The 22,564-nt window shown below is 35.7% G+C and overlaps 2 protein-coding genes across 4 annotated transcripts; one reads left to right on the forward strand and one right to left on the reverse strand.

Moving 5' to 3' along the window:
- The first annotated feature begins 133 nt into the window (after positions 1-133).
- Positions 134-2,535, forward strand: LOC114518328 (potassium voltage-gated channel subfamily C member 1-like). Its single transcript, XM_028538308.1, has 2 exons — positions 134-823; positions 1,066-2,535. Exons 1-2 carry the CDS (start codon positions 251-253, stop codon positions 1,936-1,938), a joined length of 1,446 nt encoding a protein of 481 aa, XP_028394109.1. The 5' UTR covers positions 134-250; the 3' UTR covers positions 1,939-2,535.
- Positions 2,536-11,560: 9,025 nt separating this feature from the next.
- LOC114536203 (neuropeptide SIFamide receptor-like) lies at positions 11,561-22,318 on the reverse strand. Of its 3 annotated transcripts, none has more exons than XM_028557561.1 (2): positions 21,629-22,318; positions 11,561-14,440 (listed from the first exon to the last, which is right to left on the reverse strand). In XM_028557561.1, the coding sequence occupies exons 1-2, from the start codon at positions 21,752-21,754 to the stop codon at positions 13,427-13,429; spliced, it is 1,140 nt and encodes a 379-aa protein (XP_028413362.1). In that variant the 5' UTR covers positions 21,755-22,318; the 3' UTR covers positions 11,561-13,426. The 3 variants fall into 3 exon arrangements, with proteins under 3 accessions (XP_028413362.1, XP_028413513.1, XP_028413431.1); XM_028557712.1 differs by lacking the exon at positions 21,629-22,318 and adding an exon at positions 21,202-21,607 and having other exon boundaries at positions 11,562-14,440; XM_028557630.1 differs by lacking the exon at positions 21,629-22,318 and adding an exon at positions 20,053-21,129 and having other exon boundaries at positions 11,562-14,440.
- Positions 22,319-22,564: the final 246 nt, after the last annotated feature.

Here is a 22,564-nt window from a genome sequence, read left to right on the forward strand (position 1 = left end):
TATATGACAAAAGAGCGACGTGCTAACAGACTTAATACAAAAGATTAATGTTTTGTCCACCTACATGGTATAAATGAATAAGAGATTACCTCCGGCTCCGCTGTTGGAAGTTTGAAGCTAACGCTGGGCTTTAACGCCAATAAAAGTTTTGATGTTGGTTTAATTAGATAAACAAATTGTTTTCAGACAGGATTAATTAATGAAGCGATTGTTTTGAACTATCAGCAGAAATACAGCAGCTTAACACAGTATGGCGGCAACTGGTAGAAGACGAAGTGTTAAAGGCTATTCCACGAATACAATGGCACTGAGTCAACGAGTTGTGATAAACGTTGGCGGTCAACGTTTTCAGACGTATTTTGGCACACTCACTGCTATAGAACATACACGGTTATGTTGGTTGGCCCAGAAACATCCATTCTCGCCCGAGTACGATCACGCAAATAAAGAATATTTCTTTGATCGTAATTCTGTGATATTCAACGAAGTGTTAAATTATTACCGCACGGGACAACTCCACTGCCCAACTCATATTTGTGCCTCGCAGTTTGCGGAGGAGCTGGCCTTTTGGGGAATCAATACACACAACATGGAGTCGTGTTGTTGGGTACACTACAAGAATCAAATAAAAAATGAAAAGTCTTTACAGTCGTGTGCTAAGGAAAAACAAGAAAATACAGAATCAGCAGTAATTGACGTCCATCAAAGAAGTTCGCAAGCTTCAACTGAAGCTTGTGTTGATAAAGTTGCTGTTATGTGGAAGAAGTACAAGAAAATAGCTTGGACAGTTTTGGAAAAGCCGAACTCAACAACCGCATCGAAGGTTATTTTATTATCTATATGCATACATGCTTACACTAGCTAAACTAAATAACCTCAACTGAGAACTTTCGGATTACTTGCCCTTGTATGAAAGGAGAATTACAGGGGAGGACGTCTGCTTCCATCGCCTTATATAGTCTAAAGCATTTGCCATATATTGTTTAAGATAATTCAGTGTATAAATAAATAATTATCTTCATCCTATTTAATGCATTAATATAGTTCAATAATTTTTTCTTGTAGGTTTTCGCAGTGTTTTCTAGTATCTTCATCATGTTAATGTTGCTACAGTTTTGTCTGCGTAGCTTGCCTCGATTTCTTGACGACGTGGCCAGTGTGTACATACTCGACAAAATCTTTGAAATATCTTCTCTTTATTTCACACTAGAATTTCTCGTTCGAGTCCTCTTTTGTCCCAGTAAAATTAAATTCCTCAAATCGTTTATGAACTGGATAGACTTTGTAACACTACTTCCGTATTTTTTAAGTTTCTTATTAGAAGATACAAGAACAGTTTGGCTTATCCCGCTCAAAACAATTCGTTTATATCGACTGTTTAGTCTTTCAATATCATTTCAAATTATGCTCAAGGCAATTCTGGCAAGTGTCAATGAGCTTATTCTTGGCTTAGGAACTATAATTATTCCAGTGATCATGTTCTCGTGTTTTATCTACCTTGCTGAAAGAGATGCGAATTCGGAGATGTTCGGCAATGCTCCGGAATCATTTTGGTGGGCTATCGTAACCATGACAACATTAGGTTATGGAGATAAGGTTCCAGTCACCGGACTAGGCAAGTTGATTGGGGTCACCTGTGCACTATGCGGTGTTGTTATCATAGCGCTGCCGATATCTGTTGTGGGAAATAATTTTTATTTTCTCTACACTCAAGCTCGTACCCGAAAAAAGAAACCTTCGAAAGAAACTATCGCCTCAGCCGTAGCACATATACCATTGATTAACCTTAGAGTGTTAGGATCAGCCGCTGATGCTAGTGATAGCGGGCCTCAGAATGAGAATGACGTAGATGATGACGATGATGAAGATATTGTGTTTCGTGACGTATCAAGGAATAGTTTGCCTAAAACTCGACGCAAGCTTGTTACAATCTCATAATAACGACCGCTTTGCCTCCCGACCACTTGGCAAGAACGTATGCCATTGAAACAAAGAAATAAGTTACGATATTTTCAAAAAATCTTGATCAAACGAGAACAGAAGTCCATTGCAAGTTGGCAGGAACATTTTCTCAATCTGACGAGCTCAACTTCCCAATTGTATTTGAAGTCGATACGACTTTGAGAGTGGCCGAACTGAACTCCGAAGTTTCGTCCAGTCAAACAAAACTGTTCAAATTTCAGGTGTCTAAACTTGTCTTGTGTAAACGGAGTCCACAGCACCAGAGCATTCATAATCATCGATCGTTCCTTTACATGCCCATGCCACCGTTTAAATACTATTTCACTATCTTAGGCCGACAATGGCTGTTTTAGACCTCCAGATCGAGTAAGCTGTAAGCCTGACTTCGCCACATTTGACGTTAGAAATCCTGGGGGACATTTCTCGGAAAGGAATGCGAATAAGGACTGTAAAAATATTAAAGCCGTGATTATATACATGCATGCATGTGCAAAATTTGAATAAAAAGGTTGCATGTGCGTTACAAAGCTTTAATTGCTAATAAAAAAACTTTAAGTATACTTTAGGAATAGTTTTTCACCCTATCTGATATAAAAGCTTGACGAAATATAAAAGTTGTTCCTAAATAGATTTAACAGGTATCCTAAATTTTAGCGACATGAAAACTCGCATATTTGCTTAATACTTTATTATAACACAAAACCATTGCACATTAGTCTTGGATATACGAGTTGTCACTTGTTATGTGTTCGTCAGGCCGTATAACCCCTAAAGGTTTCGCGTTGTTGGGCTGGAAGAATGCCAGCTTCACCAACGCTGCATGACGAAGATTAAGCTTTTGTAATTGTTGTTTTAAACTCATCAGTTAATTATTAGAATTCGGTATTTCCATGATTTGGCATAAGTTGTCCATTTCCGTAGGTCATTAAATATATAGCTACTAAAACCGCATCAAATTATAGCCGACACAGATCGTTGACTTAAATAAAACATAATATTGCATGACTTCAGCGGTACCATGCATGGGCAAAAACGGCGAGTCAATAATATCAGTCGTCAGCTTAAATAAAAAAGATTCCTCAAAATAACATCCTACGTGTAGAACTTCGTGCATGCAGCGTCGAAATAATATTTTTCAGAATATGCAACATTCAGCAAGTTTGCTAGAAACTCGTTTAATGCATTCCTCTTGTCGGCGAATTGAAAAAAAAAACGGCCTATAATATTGTTTACAAAAATTAATTGCTTTCGGAGAAAAAAAATTGATTGATTTTGAAGAACCTCTTGTGGCCTAGAGGCCATTTGGGAAAGGTAGAAAAGGGGGCAATTTAACTAAATGATAAAAGAATAACAAACGCTACGATAAAAAAAAGGGTGTGAAGGGTACTTTTAGGACAGCCCGAGGTAATTTTATGGCTTAATTCCGTTACATGAACACCACTGCAATAAACCTTGGCCCAAACTTTTCCAACATTCCTATTGCTGGAATTTTGACAGATCTCGTAATTTGCAAGACCTGCATGACAGTGAGGCTCAGCTGTACTCTGACTCGACTTTAGTTTTCCTGTTTTGACTGCCTGGTTCACGAGAAAAATGTTTCCAACAACGCGTTGCCACAAAAACTGTTAGAAGATGTATTCCAACCATTTTCTATGCCATATAGATAGGCTTAACGAAGAATACAGGCTGTACCTGTATTTGTAAGACAAAGGTTATCAGTTTCGATTATATAGCTTTACAGTCACATAATCATTTGATTTATTGTATAATTATGATTAGAAATATTTATTCGCAGGATCAACTTTGTTCCAAATAATCATTGTCTTATACCAAAGATATTTTAGGCAGTTGAAAAATCGCTGAATTAACTCAAATAAGCATGAATTTTCTTTCAGTTACCACAATTCAGAAATGCCAGCATGTGGTGTCATCCCAGATCTTACCGATCAAACTATTGACAGTATTACTGTTAAAGTTTATACTCGACAAGATATTGCATGCATGCAGCATGCGCCAGACATCCTTCAGCCGGACACAAACGATTTCACTTCGACCGCTAAATAGTGGAATAATCTCCAGGCGCTATAGATTGGTTTTCTCAAATACCATGCATCAGACCAACGCATGAGCGGCATAACTGTGTGTTTCTCCGGCTATATTTATTGATTTACTCATTTCAACCACAGATATTACATACTGATATTGCATGTGAATTCCAGTCATCTTATTTCAAGAATCTCTTACTGATATCAACTTGGGTAAGTCGAGATTTTGTCCCGGTGCAAATCCGGCTTTAACTAACTCATGAATTCATAATGCGACATGCAACACTATGCAACACTTTGTCACGTGATTAGGCGTGACAATTTCCGAATAAAAAAAGAAGAATCAAAATAAATACTTGCATTATCATGCGACTTCAATGACACTAGTACACGGCTGCTGGATAAAGGCTTCTCTTAATAACTAAACGAAATTCGGAAGTTTTTTTGGACCTCCAAGGTAATCATTTTTTGTCCATTATCAGGTATGTTGTTTGGTTGTTTTGAAGCAATGAATAAGAGGTCGTCGACAAGTAGATTTTATCTTGCATCGCAAACTTTATCCGCGATTGTTTGAATCCCCTCCCAGCCTCCTCCCCTAACCCATCGCGGACAAGGTTAAAACCCAATTATATTTATTATTATAGGTAGAAGTTAACTATTCGTTTATAAAATCAGCTGCAAATCTCTATATAACGATACTACTATATTTTTCAATCAAATAGTTTAACCATCAAACGAAATATTATAATACACGTATACACGTACTATATTGTACTAAGTTTTCGTCCTAAAAATTTTGCAAGAGCGGATTCATCTCTGCTACGGTGACAGCCCCTAATGATATTTTGCGTTTGTTTTTATCAGAAAAGAAGGAATTAGAGGGGAGAGGGGGTATAAATGCAAAACTGAAGGTGCGGTGTAAATATACGTGTTCGTATCACCAATGCTTGTGTGCTTGCAAGCTGGCTGTTCTCACTTCTTCATGATATATATTTTCATATGTCTGAGAATGAATATCATGCAGGCAAGCGTCTTTAGCAAAGTTTAGTCGTATAATTTGTGCTCTAGCCTTTTTTATTGAAGGTCAGTTGGTGTTTTAATAGCTCTTTAGAATCATATTGTATTGCATTGCATAAGCAGATATGAAGCCAACCGACATCTTATTGTATGCTGTTTAACTAAGAACGTCAGGAGAATATCCCGGACCCTCGATTGTCCCCGATAATTCGATTGTCGCATTGCAACAGTATTAGAATTTTTTTTTCCTGTCTAGAAATACCTCTCCGATTTTCTAAAAACTGGCGCGTATTCACTTTGTCTTCTAGACTCTTCCATCTATAGTCATATTGCGTTATAAGAAATAACGAGAGAATAGAATAGAAATATTTGCAATATAAACACCCTTGAAACTGCTGTCACTGGCATACTGGTTGCATACCACAGACTCGAGAGAAGAAAAATATATGAATCATGCAATGCGGTCATGCATGCACAATGTAAGTGGGTACTTGTGTCTTTCAACTATATATGATGAGAACAGTTTTCCACCAAACACGAGGAAGCCAACGTTCCAACGATTATTTTTGTGCATCAGCACTGGCTGCATGTACACTTTAGTATTTGCATATAGTGAAGACATGTGTTGGAACCTGAAATCAGAAAAAGTAGGCCATAAAATATTTCAATTGCATTTTTTTATACGAAATCAGCTCCTTATGGAAAAACACCTTTCATCCTTCATGGAGCTATTTCTGAAAGATATATTCTCACAAAAAATTTGGATTTATAAATACGAAATTGCAACTGTGAACATACGCGTTGACGAATAATTTACCAAGGAAAATTTGCTGAGGTGGAAGAAAGAACCATATTTGTTCACTCTGGATTTGCCAACAATATTCCAGCTACGATGGCATTGTGTATTTACAGACTTATATTTATTATTTCACGTCAAATTGAAAAACTTAAAAGCACTTCGGTGACGTGGGTATCTGGTTAAATATGAAGTTGATAAAATAGAAAGCGTCTGGCAGTATAATTTGATGATTTTGATCACTATGGTCACAAAAATAGGATAGTACATTACATAGGAAGGAGCAATTAGAAACTCATTTCCTGTCTTCTTTAAAAAAAATTCGTCATATCCCAGACGTTTTTACACAATGACTTTGGCAAATTAAATTGCTTAAGACACACGAGGCAATGTCGTATTTGTCAGTTCACTTTCGTATTTACGCCTGCTAGAGCTCTTCTTTTCATGTTTGAGTAGTGCATTGACGTTTCGTCTTTCCTTTCACAAAAATATTCAAAATATCAGCAATGTTCAGAACAACGTCCTCCTTGGGGTTGGGGAGTTGATTATATTTAGATCAAGAAGGCTCAGAAGACTAAAGTTTTCCTGTTTTGACTGCCTGGTTCGCAACGATAACGTTGCCAACAAATGTTCCTAAATAAACACCTTTGAGCGCGCAAGTATTCAAAACATTCCCAACCTAAAGCGAAAATTGCAAACTTTAGGAATAGATGAATGTAAGCTCGTCCGAGTGTCTCGAAATATATCAGTATACGTTTTTTAATGAAACACTATATCTGCGTGAATTAATGGTTACAGGAAACAACCCATTTTTAAAGTTTGAAACTAAATATGCAACTAATTATTGATGCTCATGCAACATGTACCAAGAACAAACCTCAACCCTTGAGTAATCAAATCAGTTTTGTTACTGAAATAACTGGTGCGTGCGTTTCTTTCGCATAATTGAAGTATTTTATAGATCGTTTAAATCTCATAACTGAATTATCACCTTGGGTCTATTGATGAGATCGAGGTTTCCCCGGAGGAAATCCGGGGATAGCGTGACACATCAATTCATAAAACGACATCTTTTTGATCATGTGACCTTTGCAAAATAAAAAAAGAAAAGAAACTTCAACATTAGAAGCACTCCACTTATCTTGAGACTTCAAGAAGACAAGATTCCCGATATTGCTGTCTATAGAAGCTTGTCTTTCAAGTTGCTAAATAAGTACACACAAAATCAGTCTCTACAAGAATTTACAACAGAATTATATACGTAAATTTTAAAGGTTTTTGGGCTCGCCTCCCCAATCTCTATGCATGGGGCATGTATATTCATAATTCTCCGGCATGTTATATGCAAAACGTTTTTGACTTGTAATTTTTTAGCTAACTTACTCCCCGTGCGCGTGAAGCAAAAATTCGCAGGAAACACGATTCTTCCGCAAATGCACTGATAGAAAACGTCCCTTTAAAAACATTCGTGGTAAACGCAGTTTCAAATATTCCAATGGAAAACGCGTTTCGCTGTAGCTTCTTCATCAAAAACACAGACGAAAAACGTTCCTTTAAAAATATTCGTGGTAAACGCGGTTCTTTGTGTTCACTAAAGAATAGGTACGTTAAGCGTTCAAGTATCTGGCGCAAGATATCATCGTGCTTTATATAGGATTTTACCTCCTGTTGGCTGAAAGAGAAACAGAATTTTATTGGTCTGGGTGTGTGCTGTCGTCCATATATGGACCTATTTCTTGTAACATAGCTCTATATCAAAATTTAACCTCCAACAATATTGGACAAGTAATTATGCCGATAAATAAAGCATATATGTAATGAGATTGTTCCAATTATGCATTGATTACCTTGAGTGTTTTATCATATAACCTCAATTTTTTCAAATTAAATCCGAAACTAGACATTTTTCATTCGTTTTGCTTTCAGAGACAATTCGTAACAATGTTTAATAATAATACAACGTCGAACAACACCGTGGATCATGATGTTGATAGTTTAAAGGATCACTTCAGAAAGATTCAACTTGTCCCATTCTGTATCATAATGGTTGTTGGTATTTTTTCGAATATATTGGTCATAGCGAATGGTATAAGAAGACGTCATACAGTTAAGCATTACAGTAATTACTTCGTTATAAGCATGGCTTTAGCAGATCTCGGAGTCGTCGCTGTCCAAGTCCCTGTCTCTATTTTTGAATTCACTTTGGGAATATCAATCAGTCAGTTTACGTGCAAGTACATATTACAGATGCGTGAAACATTTCAAGGGGCAGCCATTTTCAGCATATCTTTTTTGGCTCTCATCCGTGCGCGCCATATGATGTCATACCCAAAAAAGCAAATGTCAAAGCGTGCATGCGTATTAGTAGTGCTGGGAATATGGTTGTTAAGCTATTGCCTGTGTACTTTGCCTATGTACTATGTCTACAAAATTTTTCCCGATGGCCGCTGTGATGCAGATTGGAGGAACAAAGCTTTTAAAAAAGCATACATCACGTTGCTGTTTTGTATATTGCTTTTGCCGATGGCTGTCGCTACAATATCCTACACTTACGTCATGATTAAGATCAGAAACATGTTTAACGAAACTTTGGCAAAGAGAAAAAATGTCACACTGTTGTTGTTTTTTTTGGTTTTATCTTGTTGGATGAGCTACGTTCCAATGGCTGTTTACTTCATGCTTGCAATTCACACAGATGTCCATCTTAGTTTGTTTGTCTGGTCAGTTGCGTCGATATTTTTTGTTGGTGGTTCAGTTATTAATCCTGTGCTTGTATTGCTGACCATGCCTCGGGAATATGGTATTACTTGCAATCGTAACGCGCGTGTTGACCGCCGACCGCAGAGCCAACCGGAGTTTATATTGCGTGATGCATGTAGAGACTCAGTTCCAGAGACTGATACATGCAGCAAATCAGTTGTATAAACACACATAAGCACATAATAGATGATTTGCATTATATAGTTTGGACTAATTTTCTATCTTGACAAAACCCGTTTCCACTTAGAAAGAGCTTCTATATATCAGCAATAGCGAAAATGCAAAGCTATAATTGCGAAATGTTGTTAATACTGAAAACTTAGCCTTGCAAAACTTTACAGCTAGTTAGATTTTCCCAGTTTTTGTGATTTATTTCCTTGTTTCTGCTTGCCTACAAATAAAGTCAGCATATAATGCAAATGTCTTTTTGTCAGCAATGAAAGTTATTCTTTATGTATTCCAAAAAAATTCCATTTCAGTTCCTCTATTTTGCAAAACGTTTTTCAAAAGTTTACGTGGTGACATTATCCCCACCTAATGGTCAGGGGAAGTTTGTTCGTAGCCCTGTTAGCACTTATCCCAGATTAAAATTTTAACCTCCTGATCATTTGTAGTTTATACGCAGATCTGTTCAAGATCTTAGAAAACAAAATTTCATTGTGCCAGAGACGATTTCTGAAACAACCGGTTCAACTTGATAAAAGTACTGTTGCAGAGATCATTTGTAATGTACATTTACAAACTAACCAGCTTTGAACAAGTCACTGATCTGATAATACAAAACTGCATGGTAGAATATATTTGTAGAAATAAACTTAGGCCGCTTTCCTTCATACAGAAAAAACGGCCAGACCGGTCCTTTTGTATTTCAGTACAGACAGATTACTGGTATTTTAGAGTGTTTCAAGAACTCTCCATACGTTCAAGTATATCGTTGTTTACATGCCTATAGCACGGGAAATATAGTTTCATCGTTATATTCTTAACGAAATACTCTATTTCAATTCAAAATATGACCGGTCTGACCATGCATTTTGACCGCTAAATGGAAAGCGCCCCTAGTGTAATTTTATTATTAAAGCTACATAGTTACTATATCCAGTTTGTTATCAGATCAGTGGTACCAGTAAATATAATAAGACGAATGGTACCCAAACTTTGAAATTTCAATCATGAGGTAACGGACAAAAGTGTTTCTAATTGGCCAATGCGCCCAATGCAGGCTTTGGCCGCAAACTACGTAATAACGGAGACTTTATATGAAAGATCTGTAAAACACTGTCGCTTCGAAGTAAATGTCATTTTTAACAATGTATAATTGCATGGTTACATTATACATTGTACATAATACAACGGTTTTATACTGCTGTACATGCTTTTTGTAACGGTTTTATAAAGTTTACCTGTGTAAATTCTTAATGCCGTTTTCTACTAATTCAGTTTACTGAAACAGTGAGATTACTCGCTCCTGTTTTCAATGTTCATTAATTCAAGCTTCGCTCTCGTTATAACTGTCAGTTTCGCAGAAAAATTACACTTGCAATCTGACTGTTAAATAGACAGCGAGTATAGCTATATTTGAGCTCACGAAGGAGTTTCAACCTGAGCCAGTGTATAGTATATATATACGTGTTTAAATAACACTAGAACTAGAAGTTAGGCATACTTTGTAATTTTCATAAAAAATTTCAATATATCTGTCATAAAAAGTAATTCAAAAATGGTTGCCCTTCACAAACGCCTTGAAAGGTTGAATAGGAAAGCGGTCTCTTTGCATGCCCATCGCATAAAGACATGCAGCTTTCCATTACATTATATACATTCACTTTGCCTGCGCGGGTGAAACAGAAACGGTGCCACTTGATACGAAATTGGCCAAATTTTCTACGTTTCTCATTTTTCTGATCATAATTTCTAGGTCATATTAATTTAGTTAACTAAAATGAGTTCACGGTCTGTGCCACCATAGGTAAGATGACGCGTAACGCCATATTTGGAGTCCTAATATAAAGGAAGGTTTTTGAAGGATAACCTTTTCTTAAATAAATCATATATAGCTGTGTATTTTTTATAAGAAATATCTATATCCTAATGGGAATTTGTAAGCGTAACTCGTTGGTGTAAATATGTTTTAGGTTTTCTACATTGTCAAGCACAGGTAATATTAGTGCATGATCATTCCAGGTTGTAGTAATGTAGAACTAAGAATAGTCGACGACGAAAGTCGCTGAAGTCACGTTTTTTGACAAATAACGTAGAAAAATATTTAGCAAAGTTATTGTGAGTGTTCTCAACTTTGATTGCCAATGTTATAGAAAATTGCATGTATGATTAGAAAATACGAAGAAATGTTTCTCAACTTTTTGTTTGTGTTTTATTTGGTATCTTTTCCAAGAATTTTTTCCCAAGTCTTAACAATTGACCATGCAGGTTCTTATATATTTATAAGCGGACGAGGGTTGAAGATAAAATATTGGGTAAATGAATATGGGCTGGGGTAAAGGAAAAGGCAAATGGTGAAAAATAACTAACAACATTTTTCAATCGGTTAATAAGCCAGCGTTTTAAGGGAGCTTTTTCTACAAGTGAAAAACCAGGCCGGGGTATATTTACATCCTCTCGATGCTATACTTCATGGTTTAAAGCTATACAAATTTACAATTTGACAAAATTCCATGGATATTGGCAGGATATTGTTGGTTTTTGACCAAGTTTTTGACGTGTTTTTTTCCAGTTTGATTTTCCTTCCAGTTGCCATTGCTTCTCACAACCTATTAAGGGGTTTCTACGCCTATCCCAGGTTTGTCTCGGATCAATTGGCGTAAAAATTCACATAACTTTAACAAAATTAGTTGCTTTGGTAGCAGAGCTCAAGTTTTTGGCATAATTGCAGATAAAAACACGAATGATTCATGAAAAACGCATAAGAGACATTATTATAAGGGACATTTATTAATATCATTCATATATTTATATATCATCATCAAAATTATATAAGTTCAACGAATTCAAATTATATATATGAGATATAGATCTAAATATTTCTTGATGCTGATTGGCTTAACTAAGCGCAATTAGTATAAGTATGCTTATCACGGGCAGTTTAACCTCCAATAGGCAGTAGCGAGCATAAAAAATATATATACTCGCAATTTATATTTGCACTTAGATTAAACCAATGGAGACTGCAATAAAATGCACAAGCATCAAGAAATTTTCTCATCTATATTATACATAGTATAAATATATATTATATACAAAAACTTTCTACGTGGCTTGCGCAGTCCCGCTTTACTTTGCTGCCATAGCATGTAGTAAGTTAACAGAAATGAGATATTTGTTTTATATATATGTACAAGTCTTTACGAATCATTTCATAAATTTTAATTGTGATAAATCTATTTACAAATTATAATCAAACTGTGTTGCTGAGATTGAGTAAGATAGATGCATACACACGAAAAATCGTGCAGATTTAATACTGAGTAATATTTGTTTTTACTTTTCTGTCGCTTAATTAAGTCACTCGAAACGTGTCGCATGTTGGTGTGACTGTAAGTTGAACTTGTAGCACAGTCTATATAAGTGCTGTGAGAATTATATTTTAACAAAACTTAGTGTTTAATAGGTATTACGGTTATAGACACCAACAAGCTATATTAAACATTCATTTCAGGCCACGTAAAGTGAGCCGGAACATTCAAAAGGAAAATGGAAAGTAAAAATAATTTGTTTAATTGAAGTAGAGGAAAAAAATGTTCTTGTTGATGCAAGTCAAATACAGACCCAGTTTAAATTGAATAATTGTTGAAAAGGCGTGAGATTTGTTCGTGTGTCTGAAGTATGCGTCTAGTTTGAATTTTATACATATTATATATATTAAGAAGATCGATATAAATACATAGTCACTTCATTTTTATGAAGCAGATTTCTATATACATGACTGTTGTCTTTTGCATGCACTTATAATATATTTATATAATGTAAAATACACAAGATATATAGTTTGGTCCATATACGCAATAAACTGATATGAAAATTAGGACTTGTGTACGTTGATATATTTACATATTATATGTGGTTAATTTATATTTAATGATTACGTTTTATAATAGCGATACATTCTGAACTCATCTTCAGATTTTAGGTTTCAAATATAATTGAATATAATTTTCAAGCAATGGACAAAAAATTTGTGTTGAATTGGGTCACCATGCATGCATTTAAGAATGGCATATCCATCCATGGGTAGGGAACAATACGAAAGTGAAAAAAAGGTGGAAGGCTCTGAAATAATTGAATAAACATTGACCTCATAACTATGATGGTATGTCCATGATTCCACCCGGCTGAGCCTTGATTTAGATTATTTCAGACAAAATCCCTGATAAGATAGGACTTGATAATTTAATGATACCATTCGAGTGTGGGTGAAAACGTTTCGGTGATAAAATTGGTGAAACTAATCTCTAACCTGGTTCCTTTTTCAACATAGATTCAAAAAAATCAGGACCAGGTTTTGAAATTGCCTTGTGGACGAACCATTCTTTACGGGAGGTGATCTTTGGAAAAATAGTTTGCAGTAAATACTAAAAAATAATACGCGATAAACGCTGTATGTTATACAAAGGGTCAGTGGTGTAGCCAGCCCGACAATTTAATACCACTAATCAGTATAGGAATCAGTATGGAAATTTTGATTTCATTATTCATTTTTTCTTCCGCAATTGTTTGCAAAGGTAACAACTCCCCTAAAAATTGGCTAAGGAATTAACCCCCCCCCTCCAAAGACAAATGGTTCGCCCAAAGACAATTACTAAAATGCAGACACGCAGGATAAATGTCTTCAGTATGGTAGGACTCCATTTCGGTCTTGAAGACGGATAGTTGACTTTACAATCTCATTTTGTACTGCGTTCGGTTCATCAACGCCAACACGTCGTTGTCGTTTACACTCGATGTCAAAACGATAATCTTTAGGCATCGTCAGCAACACTAGGACAGGGTTAAGAGCCGAACCACCAATAAATAAAACTGAAACAATTCGCCATATCTGCGGGTCTTGCTCTATATCCGAGTAGATACCCAAAAAAAGATAAATTGTTAACGGTGTATAGGTTATCCAACAGGATAGAATCAACACAATCATCAGCATCGCAATACTTCGATTTCTTTTTGTCAACCTTTCGGACTCAGGATCTGACCCAATATTCAAATTGGTAACTTTCAAGATGATAAACCCATACGAGATTGTCGCCACGACTAACGGCGAGATGAAGATGCAATTGATTATCGTGATGTGAATCCTCAATCTTACAAGATTGGGCCATTTAGGATCGCAAATACCATCCTCCGTGATTATATAAATACCATCATACAACGAGAAGGTAAAAAACAGAGCACTTATGATCCATATTGCCACAACAAGAATTTTGCTTGTCTTCTTTGAAAACTGTTTGAAAGGTTGGGTCGTTACTTGGCGAACTCGTAGGATGGCCAACGTGACAACACTGAAGATAGAAGCGCCCTGAAAGGTCTCACGTATTGGTACAATATAAGTACATATGAAAGTATTCATCCCTTTAAATCCCAACAGATACTCAACAAACATCAGAGGAATTGTGAAGACGATTACGCCAAAATCAGCAAAAGCCATGCTTACTACAAAGTCGTTACTGAAGTGTTTGATCAGCTTTCGTCTACGTATTCCATTGAATAGCACCATAGAATTCGCCCCTAAACCAATTACAAAGATAATACAGAACGCAACAAGTTGATCCTTTCGAAATCCTTCTGTTAAAATAGCGAATTCATCTGGTTTTTCGGTCGTATTGTTGGACATTTTACTTGCAGGGTTTTTCTAAAATAGAAATAAAACAATATTATATCAGTACATTGGAAATAAATGTGTAAATTGTTTGGAGTGATTTATAGGATGCCTTTCGATCGCTAGTCTTTCATACCTATAAATGAAATAAATTAAGATTTTGTGGCACTTCACTCGATGTAATATTTTAATAATTTTCTACAATGGCTTTGAAAATATTCATAATTTTGCATCAACTGTGGTATAACAACTGCCTAAAATAGACAAAACACTTCTCGACGTTTCGACCTGAGGGCCTTCGTCAGGAAAATTAGTAGGAGTTAGTAGTCATACTAATTAACTTAGTAGTCATACTAACTCTCTTGACGAAGGCCCTCAGGTCGAAACGTCGAGAAGTGTTTTGTCTATTTTAGGCAGTTGTTATACCACATTTGATGCTAAGTTATTTGAAGACGCTGCCACGCTTCTCCCAGGTTATATTGGAACGCATTCATAATTTTATCTTACTTTTTATCTGCGAGAGTACGGGCTAGGCAATCAGGTTGCTATAGATTTGTATTTCGCTGCGCTATACAGGCCTGCTATGCGTATATGAATTGCGTTTATATACGATCACAATATCACCTACGGACGTCGTAGACGGTAAATAACATGTATGCATGACATGTCATAAATTCTCTTTAACAATTGTTAGCTCAAAAGCTGTAATTCTATTACTTTCCAGCATTTTTACAACGGCTGAAAAACCACTATATCCGCAAAATTACATAGCTGATGTTTTGTTTTACATTTTGATTTTATTGATGCAAGAATAAAACGAGTTATCTATATATAAGAAGGAACCAACTGCATGTATTGCTTTAAGAAAAATTAAGGGATTTCTGGAATCGCAAACGACGCAAGTAAAGCATCTTACAGACGAGCAAGTTTTCTATGACAAGTTTCTATCTGACAAGTTTTAATTGTTCGTCTCTACGCCCAACTTTGACATTTTTTTTCTATGACAAGTACACTTGTTCACTATGACAAGTACACTTATTCAAAATCAAGCATATTTGATTCTGAACTGATGTATTTGTCACAGAAAAAATTGTCCGGCAAAGTACAAATTTTGCTCGTGTGTCTGAGTCAACAAAGAAAACTTGTTAAAGTAATGTGAGCACTTGTATTAGTTTGAAATAAAATAAAACATGTCATTGCCTCTAAAGTTCTCTTTCTAAAACATTAATTCGCGTAAAAAGGTCTTCGGACCCATTTGTGAATTTGCATATCCACCGCGCTGTGCCTTGATTCGGCACTATACCCCCCCCCCATTCCCTTTTAGAGGGAGAAAGCCTGGAAGCGAGTTTGAATTCAGCCCTGCATTCCCTGCATGTTTATTCTTGAGCAACTGCAGACACCATTGAGATGATTCATCGTCACAAACATGCTTCGCCCACAAACTATGATACGTCTATAGCACTATAGCTTTTATAAAAAGGTCTGTATAAAAATTTGTTTCGGCTCCATTGATCATAAACATGCATCAGCGAAATCAAGACCTGGTTAATAACACAGTTGATTCATGCAATACATGTCTGCTAGTTATTTGGCGGATAAAATGCTTTCGTTTTTTTTGGAAAAAATGTCTTTGAATAGTCGTAACTCGTTGTTATGCGAAATCCGACATATATGAAAACCAAATTACAACAAATGACGAGATGTGAATTACGACAACTGAATTATGTCATATGAAAACCAGGCTCAGTTAGTTTGCTATTGATATGGGTTTCACTTATGCATGTCGCCATTCGCAATGAATTCCCATCGTCAGTCTTTGCGGTATCAAGGTATACGATACGACATCCTCAACGGATCAGATCAGTCATAATAGGCTTATTTCGCAGAGCATTTTATTCATGTGCTGAATCTAAAAGATTTTTAATGTAACATCGGCGTCTAAATTACCCATTCAATGATCACCAACAATGAATCCTAGCACATCGCCGCGATCGAATACGACGTTTATACTGAAAATCTTGTTCAAATTTAGGTCGGGTCAGGCCTGGGCACGTAGTATAAACATACATAGTACGAACATTGCTCAAGGGTCGAATCAAAACTGATGTAGGTATATTAAGTTCGGCGCTTGAGAAGAGCGGCGTTTGACCCTATAGCCTAAGTTAATTTGGCAAACTCATTTGAGTAAGTAATGAGCATGCACGTTTGCAATGCAAAGAATGTTAAAGCAGTGTCGATCAAGGTTATATAAGTCTTTCAATGGCGCTTTAGTTACAAGAATATGATGCCTGCATGAGAGTCGTAAGTCAGTGAAGTTGGTCAAACGCGCGAGGATAGATTATTGAAACTTGGTCACCATTCACAAAACAACCAATAAATGCCGGAAACAACGCATATAATTTCCTGCAGGACTATAGCCAAGGTTGACACAAATATATTACATATATCTCCTTTTTTTATAGGCCTTTCGGTGTTCCCGACGCCATCGACAATGACTTAATTGTTTTCGCTATTAAAAAGTATTATTCTTGCCTATTGAAAAAAGGGATTTCATTGTTTTCACTTTTGTTGTATTTGCCTCACAGAGCAAAATCGTGTCACGAACCCTTAAGACTTATCTATAAAAGGTAACTATTAAACTATAGAGTACAGAAATACGAATGAGTTACGATTAATAAGTGGATCGTCTTTATACTTGATTGGGCTGGCAAACAAAATTACAGTAGCTATAAGTGTTTCGTTCGGTGAACACAAACCTAACGAGTTCGTTACAGTAACAATTTACCATAAATATTCAACTATATGGTCAGAATAACAATGTTAATCACTTGGCTCATTGTCAAAATACGTATCCAAAACAAACCAAGGAGAACTAGTGGTTTTCCATTTAAGAACCTCGTTCTAATTTCACCTTAGAAATATGATTACGCCTATGGAAACCATCCGTGAAAGATGTTACAGAAAATACTTCTCATGTCGACATGCATGTCGTTATAAATATTTCGTGACTTCTACGTATAACTTTTTTAGCTTTCATGTTATTCAAATTATTCAAGTCATGAGAAAAACCTGTACGATAGAAAGATAATTTGCTTTTCCTGCAGTTATATAGTAGCTGGAGGTATGATATGACGACATGCAAGCATGCTTCGTAAAGATGATTGAAGATATTTATATAAAAGTGTTGAGAAATATCTGCGTGAAATACGATCAATTTGTAGCATCTAGAAGCCTTGAGCAATGGCCATTTTTCATCACCGCGTAAAGAGCTTTCAAGATTGCATGCGTGTCCATAGTGGCTACGTACAGCCACAAGCATCGTCATTTAAGAATAATATAAGAACATTTACTGATTTAGTGGAATTTTTACGTACTAGACTAAAGACGTAGAGTTCTTATATAAAGGTTATAAAGACGCGAAAGCTGTACCTACGTCAATGAATTAAGCAATGCTGGTTTTATAAATATATATGAAATTAAATTTTAACTAACCTGTGACACTTCGTATTCTTTTGGCAAAACCTACAGACTACAGTATATAATTCTGAAAGTAATGACTTAATTAACGCAATCAAAATAGTTTTAAAATTATCCTTGAAGACATACGGTAGACAACATTCGCCATATTAATCCAGCATTGAGGAATGCGAAAAAATCTGTCTTACGCGGAATATATAGTATTTCCATATATAATAGTAGCGAGGAAAAACACAAAAAATGCGGCCTCATGTGGCTGCATACTTTTCGTTGTTCTCCGCAGTTTTGGATTAAAATCTATTTTTTTATTTAGAGGATTATTCTGAACAGAAACATAGCGCCTCTGCAAACACAAAGTCGTCACGAAAATATTTCGCACATGCACCTAAATAGAAAAAAGTATAAAATGAAAATGAAAATTCGTACATAGATTGAATTACTTTGTTTTTGAAATCATATATATATATAAATATATAGCCTGAATTGTTTTATAAAAAATCTAACTCTACATTCACTACTTACAACACCGTCAACCCGTAACCCATCACGCCGAGTTGGCAGAACAGTGGCTCATTACAAACACGAAGATCTGATCCTGCTCCTGCAGTCAATATTCTGTTGTTCGCTGAACTCTGATATTAATTTAAATCACAAACGATTTTTGTTGCTATCAAGCTTACAGAAATATTAATTACAGTCTATAACGACAACTTTACCCCATCTTTACTCTCATTGAACTGATTGGATGTACTATATGTAGGTATATTTGTGAAAAATGGAATTCGGTATAGTGAACGATCCTCTAAGCTTGAAGAGTGTATTGCCACAAAGTAAGAATTTCCACAGGAAAAATTTATTATAATAACTTTACAATATATAGGTATATTTATACACAGGAATGTGAGTATTGTATAGGAACTGATATACTCCTCTAAGAGAGAACGCTCCCACGATGTGCTTCCCCGTAAGATGTTGAAGCTACGTTCCGAAACCTTATAGGATTTCTTGCTATGTTGAAAATTTGAAGATAAAAGTGGAACAAGCGTGTCTTGCGCAAATTAGCCTCGGAATAAAAAATACTGACCAACCCTACACTGGCAGCTAGTGCATGCACGCCCGATAAAACTAAAATCACAACTCTGTTTCAAATCAATATGACCTGTGAACCCTCTCGTAGAAACTAAATAAGTCAGAGAAATCGCTAAAAAAAGATCAAGGGGCAACACATCGTAACAAAAGACAGAGATATTCGCCCCAAGTCATTCCGCTATTAATCGCACGCTATTTACCCGCGAGCTCAGAGCATACACGATTGCAATCTTGTGATCAACTCCTTTATAATCAATACCTTTCATTGGTAAACTCCAGTATTCAAACGATCATAATTGTATTATCTGACTATAGTAGCTAGTGGACAACTTGCATTTCATTTTATCCGGCCTTCCAAGCTTTAAGTATTTTGAATAAGGGAAAATTGTTTAACAAATGATTACACTAAAAACTTTCACCTCATCGTGAAGTCTGACAAGTATTTGTTTAATATTTATAGTTCATTGGGCTGACATCAACCGCAAATTTAAATACGCGGGTCTTGTAAAGCATGATGCTTAGAAATATGAATGATTTCCTCTTTAATTAAATAATTTCATTTCAATATTCATTTGATATTGCGCTGTCCTTTTTTCGCAAGGGAAAGACTTTTGACGAATCGTATTATGAAGTAATTGAACTATATCGCGTGATGGAATTTACGTAATTAGCGCAAAGATATTTGGTATGTGCTCCGATGGTTATAGTACCAGTACAGTACGTAGTTTCGTAATGAAAACCTATAGAAATGGTCAAACAAAATTGTTCATATTTAATAGACAGGCATGTGTTTCTCGACCACTTGTAGTTGTGCTTAAATAGAGATTAACTTGAACATACAGTGGCTTCCCGCTTCCGTTTGTGAGTGCATTTATATTAAGCGCATTAAAATATCTGCGCACCCAGACAACAAAAAAAAAATAATTATATGGCTTGTTAGGGAGATTTACATTTCATTGTAGCGTAAAGCTAGTGTACATTTTGAATAATTCCGGTTTCGTTCACATATGGCTGACATATTATTGCGACACAATGTCAAAACAACGTAAAATCGAAAGACATTAATCTGATGTTCTCACCTGATAAAAATACAAGAGTTACTAAAATGTTATTCTCTCTTCGACGTCTGGTGAATGTGTCTTTAGGCAGTATGATGTTGGCTAAATCGTCTTAGTATTTATTTATTTTTGTATTTCTCACTGTCTCTATGCAACCGCACCTACTCTTTACTGGCGAAGTATTTAGACAGCGACTGCGATTATAAGGAGGCCAAGTTCATTCGTGATGCACCCTAGTGTGTCAAATATGCGACACCTGTCATTGTCTTTATTGCGTTAGATGATGAAGAATGTTAGGCATTTCCCAAAAAACAAAGCAATGTGCGCTAAAATGTTATTAGACATGCTCAATTTTGTTTCAAAGCCAACTTAGGTAAATCAATGATAATAATTACTTGCCGAAACACTTGAAATATAACCATGGCGGTGAAACCACAGTACGAACAAGGAAATTCGGTAGATTAAAACGAAATCTATAAGTGTTTCTACTCTCATTACATTGCATATTTCTTCATGCGTAGGAAAAATTCCAAAACATCACGACGTTAAATAGTTATATCTGTTTGGAAAACCTGGCTTGTTTTTAGCACCCAAATATTTTCCAAAGTATTTCTTCCGTTTGGTCAGCCAGACAACTGATATTAAGATAACATTCCTTTCTTTTGTACTGACACGTAAATACAACCACATAAAACGTGAAGAAATAAACCTCTGGAAAGTTCCATTTAATTCAATTATGTGATAATACATTAAACCACACGGTTCGTATTTTTATCAAAACAAAATATGACGGACGTGCTTTCGATACGTTTTTCATTTCCATAAAATGGCTTGTTAGAGTTAGTGATTCTTAGCAGAAATTGTTATTGATCAATTAACTTAATATATACTTATCGTCAGTATAACAAACAAACATAATTAACTTGAAAGTGGACGTAGCTGACTGGTAGAAAGCCAGAAGGATACTACTTCAAAGGGCAGAAAACTATAATGGTACTAAATAAAAAATACTTTCCAAGTGGCATATGCCAAATCCAGTCATGACTTATTTCTGTGCACGGTTAAAATATATTGCGGCACGAAAAGTGCTCCAGTGAACATTTCTCAAAAATAATTCCTAACTTTTGCTACAATTACATATAGTAATGTAACTAATGTTTAAAAACTTACGTATCGAGTTCACAAATGTTACTTGTTTTTCAATGAAAGCAAACAGGAACTATCGGAATTGTGTAGGCGCGCCATTTAATTGGTATCTAACTATTTTTCAAAGCCAAAGCCAATTGGTAGGCTGCCAGAACTGTAGCGCAATAACTAATCTTCTGCAGACATACATAAATACTATTAATGATCGATAAGTCAATAACAAATCAGGGATTGGCCAACATTGATTACGTATCTACGTTTGTACACATTAATACATTTACTTTTAGACGGATCAAATGTAACGACAATTCAGACGACAGTAACAAAATGAAACAATGCAGCTGTAAACTGTAGCAATAAGAGTAACATTTATTTATAGTCGTATCATCGTTACCGGATCGAGATATCAAGAAATTCGTGTATTCCAATCATTGGAATAGTTTTTACTTACTATTACTACAACTTCTAATGAACGAATCAGGGCGTGTTTATCATAGTCACAGAGTAGCAGCTCTCGGCCAATGGAATTCCTTGAGTTTGTCTGTTTTGTAGCAATTTGTAAGGAAACTTTTTTCATAGAAGAACGTCGACCCTAGCCTTAATACTGCGATTTGTCTATCTATGTGATTTTACATTTCTGCGTCATGTTTCAGCATTGACAGACTAATGGCTCGCCGCCAAATTTCTCAAACACCAAACACGAAAGCACTCTCAACATTATAAAGTCTGCTGATTGGTCTAGTGACTTCCATGGTAATAAAGATTAAAGTCAATAAAGTAAACTGGAAGCCATAGCAAATCAATCAAGTTAAGATAATTGAGTGTTTTCCATTTATTACGGCTCTAAGCTTGGCATTTTTTTCGAGACTGCAAAAAAATACGGTGCTTGTTTCGGTACATCACGGGGGCAATGAAAAAAAGCTTGATGGTAGGTTTATCACTTGAAGCGTGTGTATATTATCGATCGTAAAGAAAACTGGATTAATTAACAACTATAAACATCATAAACGCACACTCATCGAGTTTCATTTTCAACCATATCAGATATGGGCGGTAAGATTTCAATGATCGACGATCTACCCAACATTCGAGCCATGAGACAAGATGAAAAGCCCTGTTTGCTCCTCAGATACCCAGGATACCATTACCCCAACCTCCACGATAAGTTATATCACTGATTTCGCTAATACTGAGTGATATTACTGATCTAGAAACTTCTCGAATTTCCAGTCTGGCAAACTGAATATATGTATATATGTACAATGGATTACACTAATTAAGGAAGGGGTGGTATTCATATGAATGTCTTATTCCAACTAGTTTTGCTTAAAAAATGAATACAGAATGATTTTTCAGTTATCCAAATTAAGTGCGTGGCTACGCTCTA

This window comes from Dendronephthya gigantea, unplaced genomic scaffold (assembly GCF_004324835.1).
Source record: "Dendronephthya gigantea isolate DGI-Jeju-01 unplaced genomic scaffold, DenGig_1.0 000000F, whole genome shotgun sequence".
NCBI lineage: Eukaryota > Metazoa > Cnidaria > Anthozoa > Malacalcyonacea > Nephtheidae > Dendronephthya > Dendronephthya gigantea.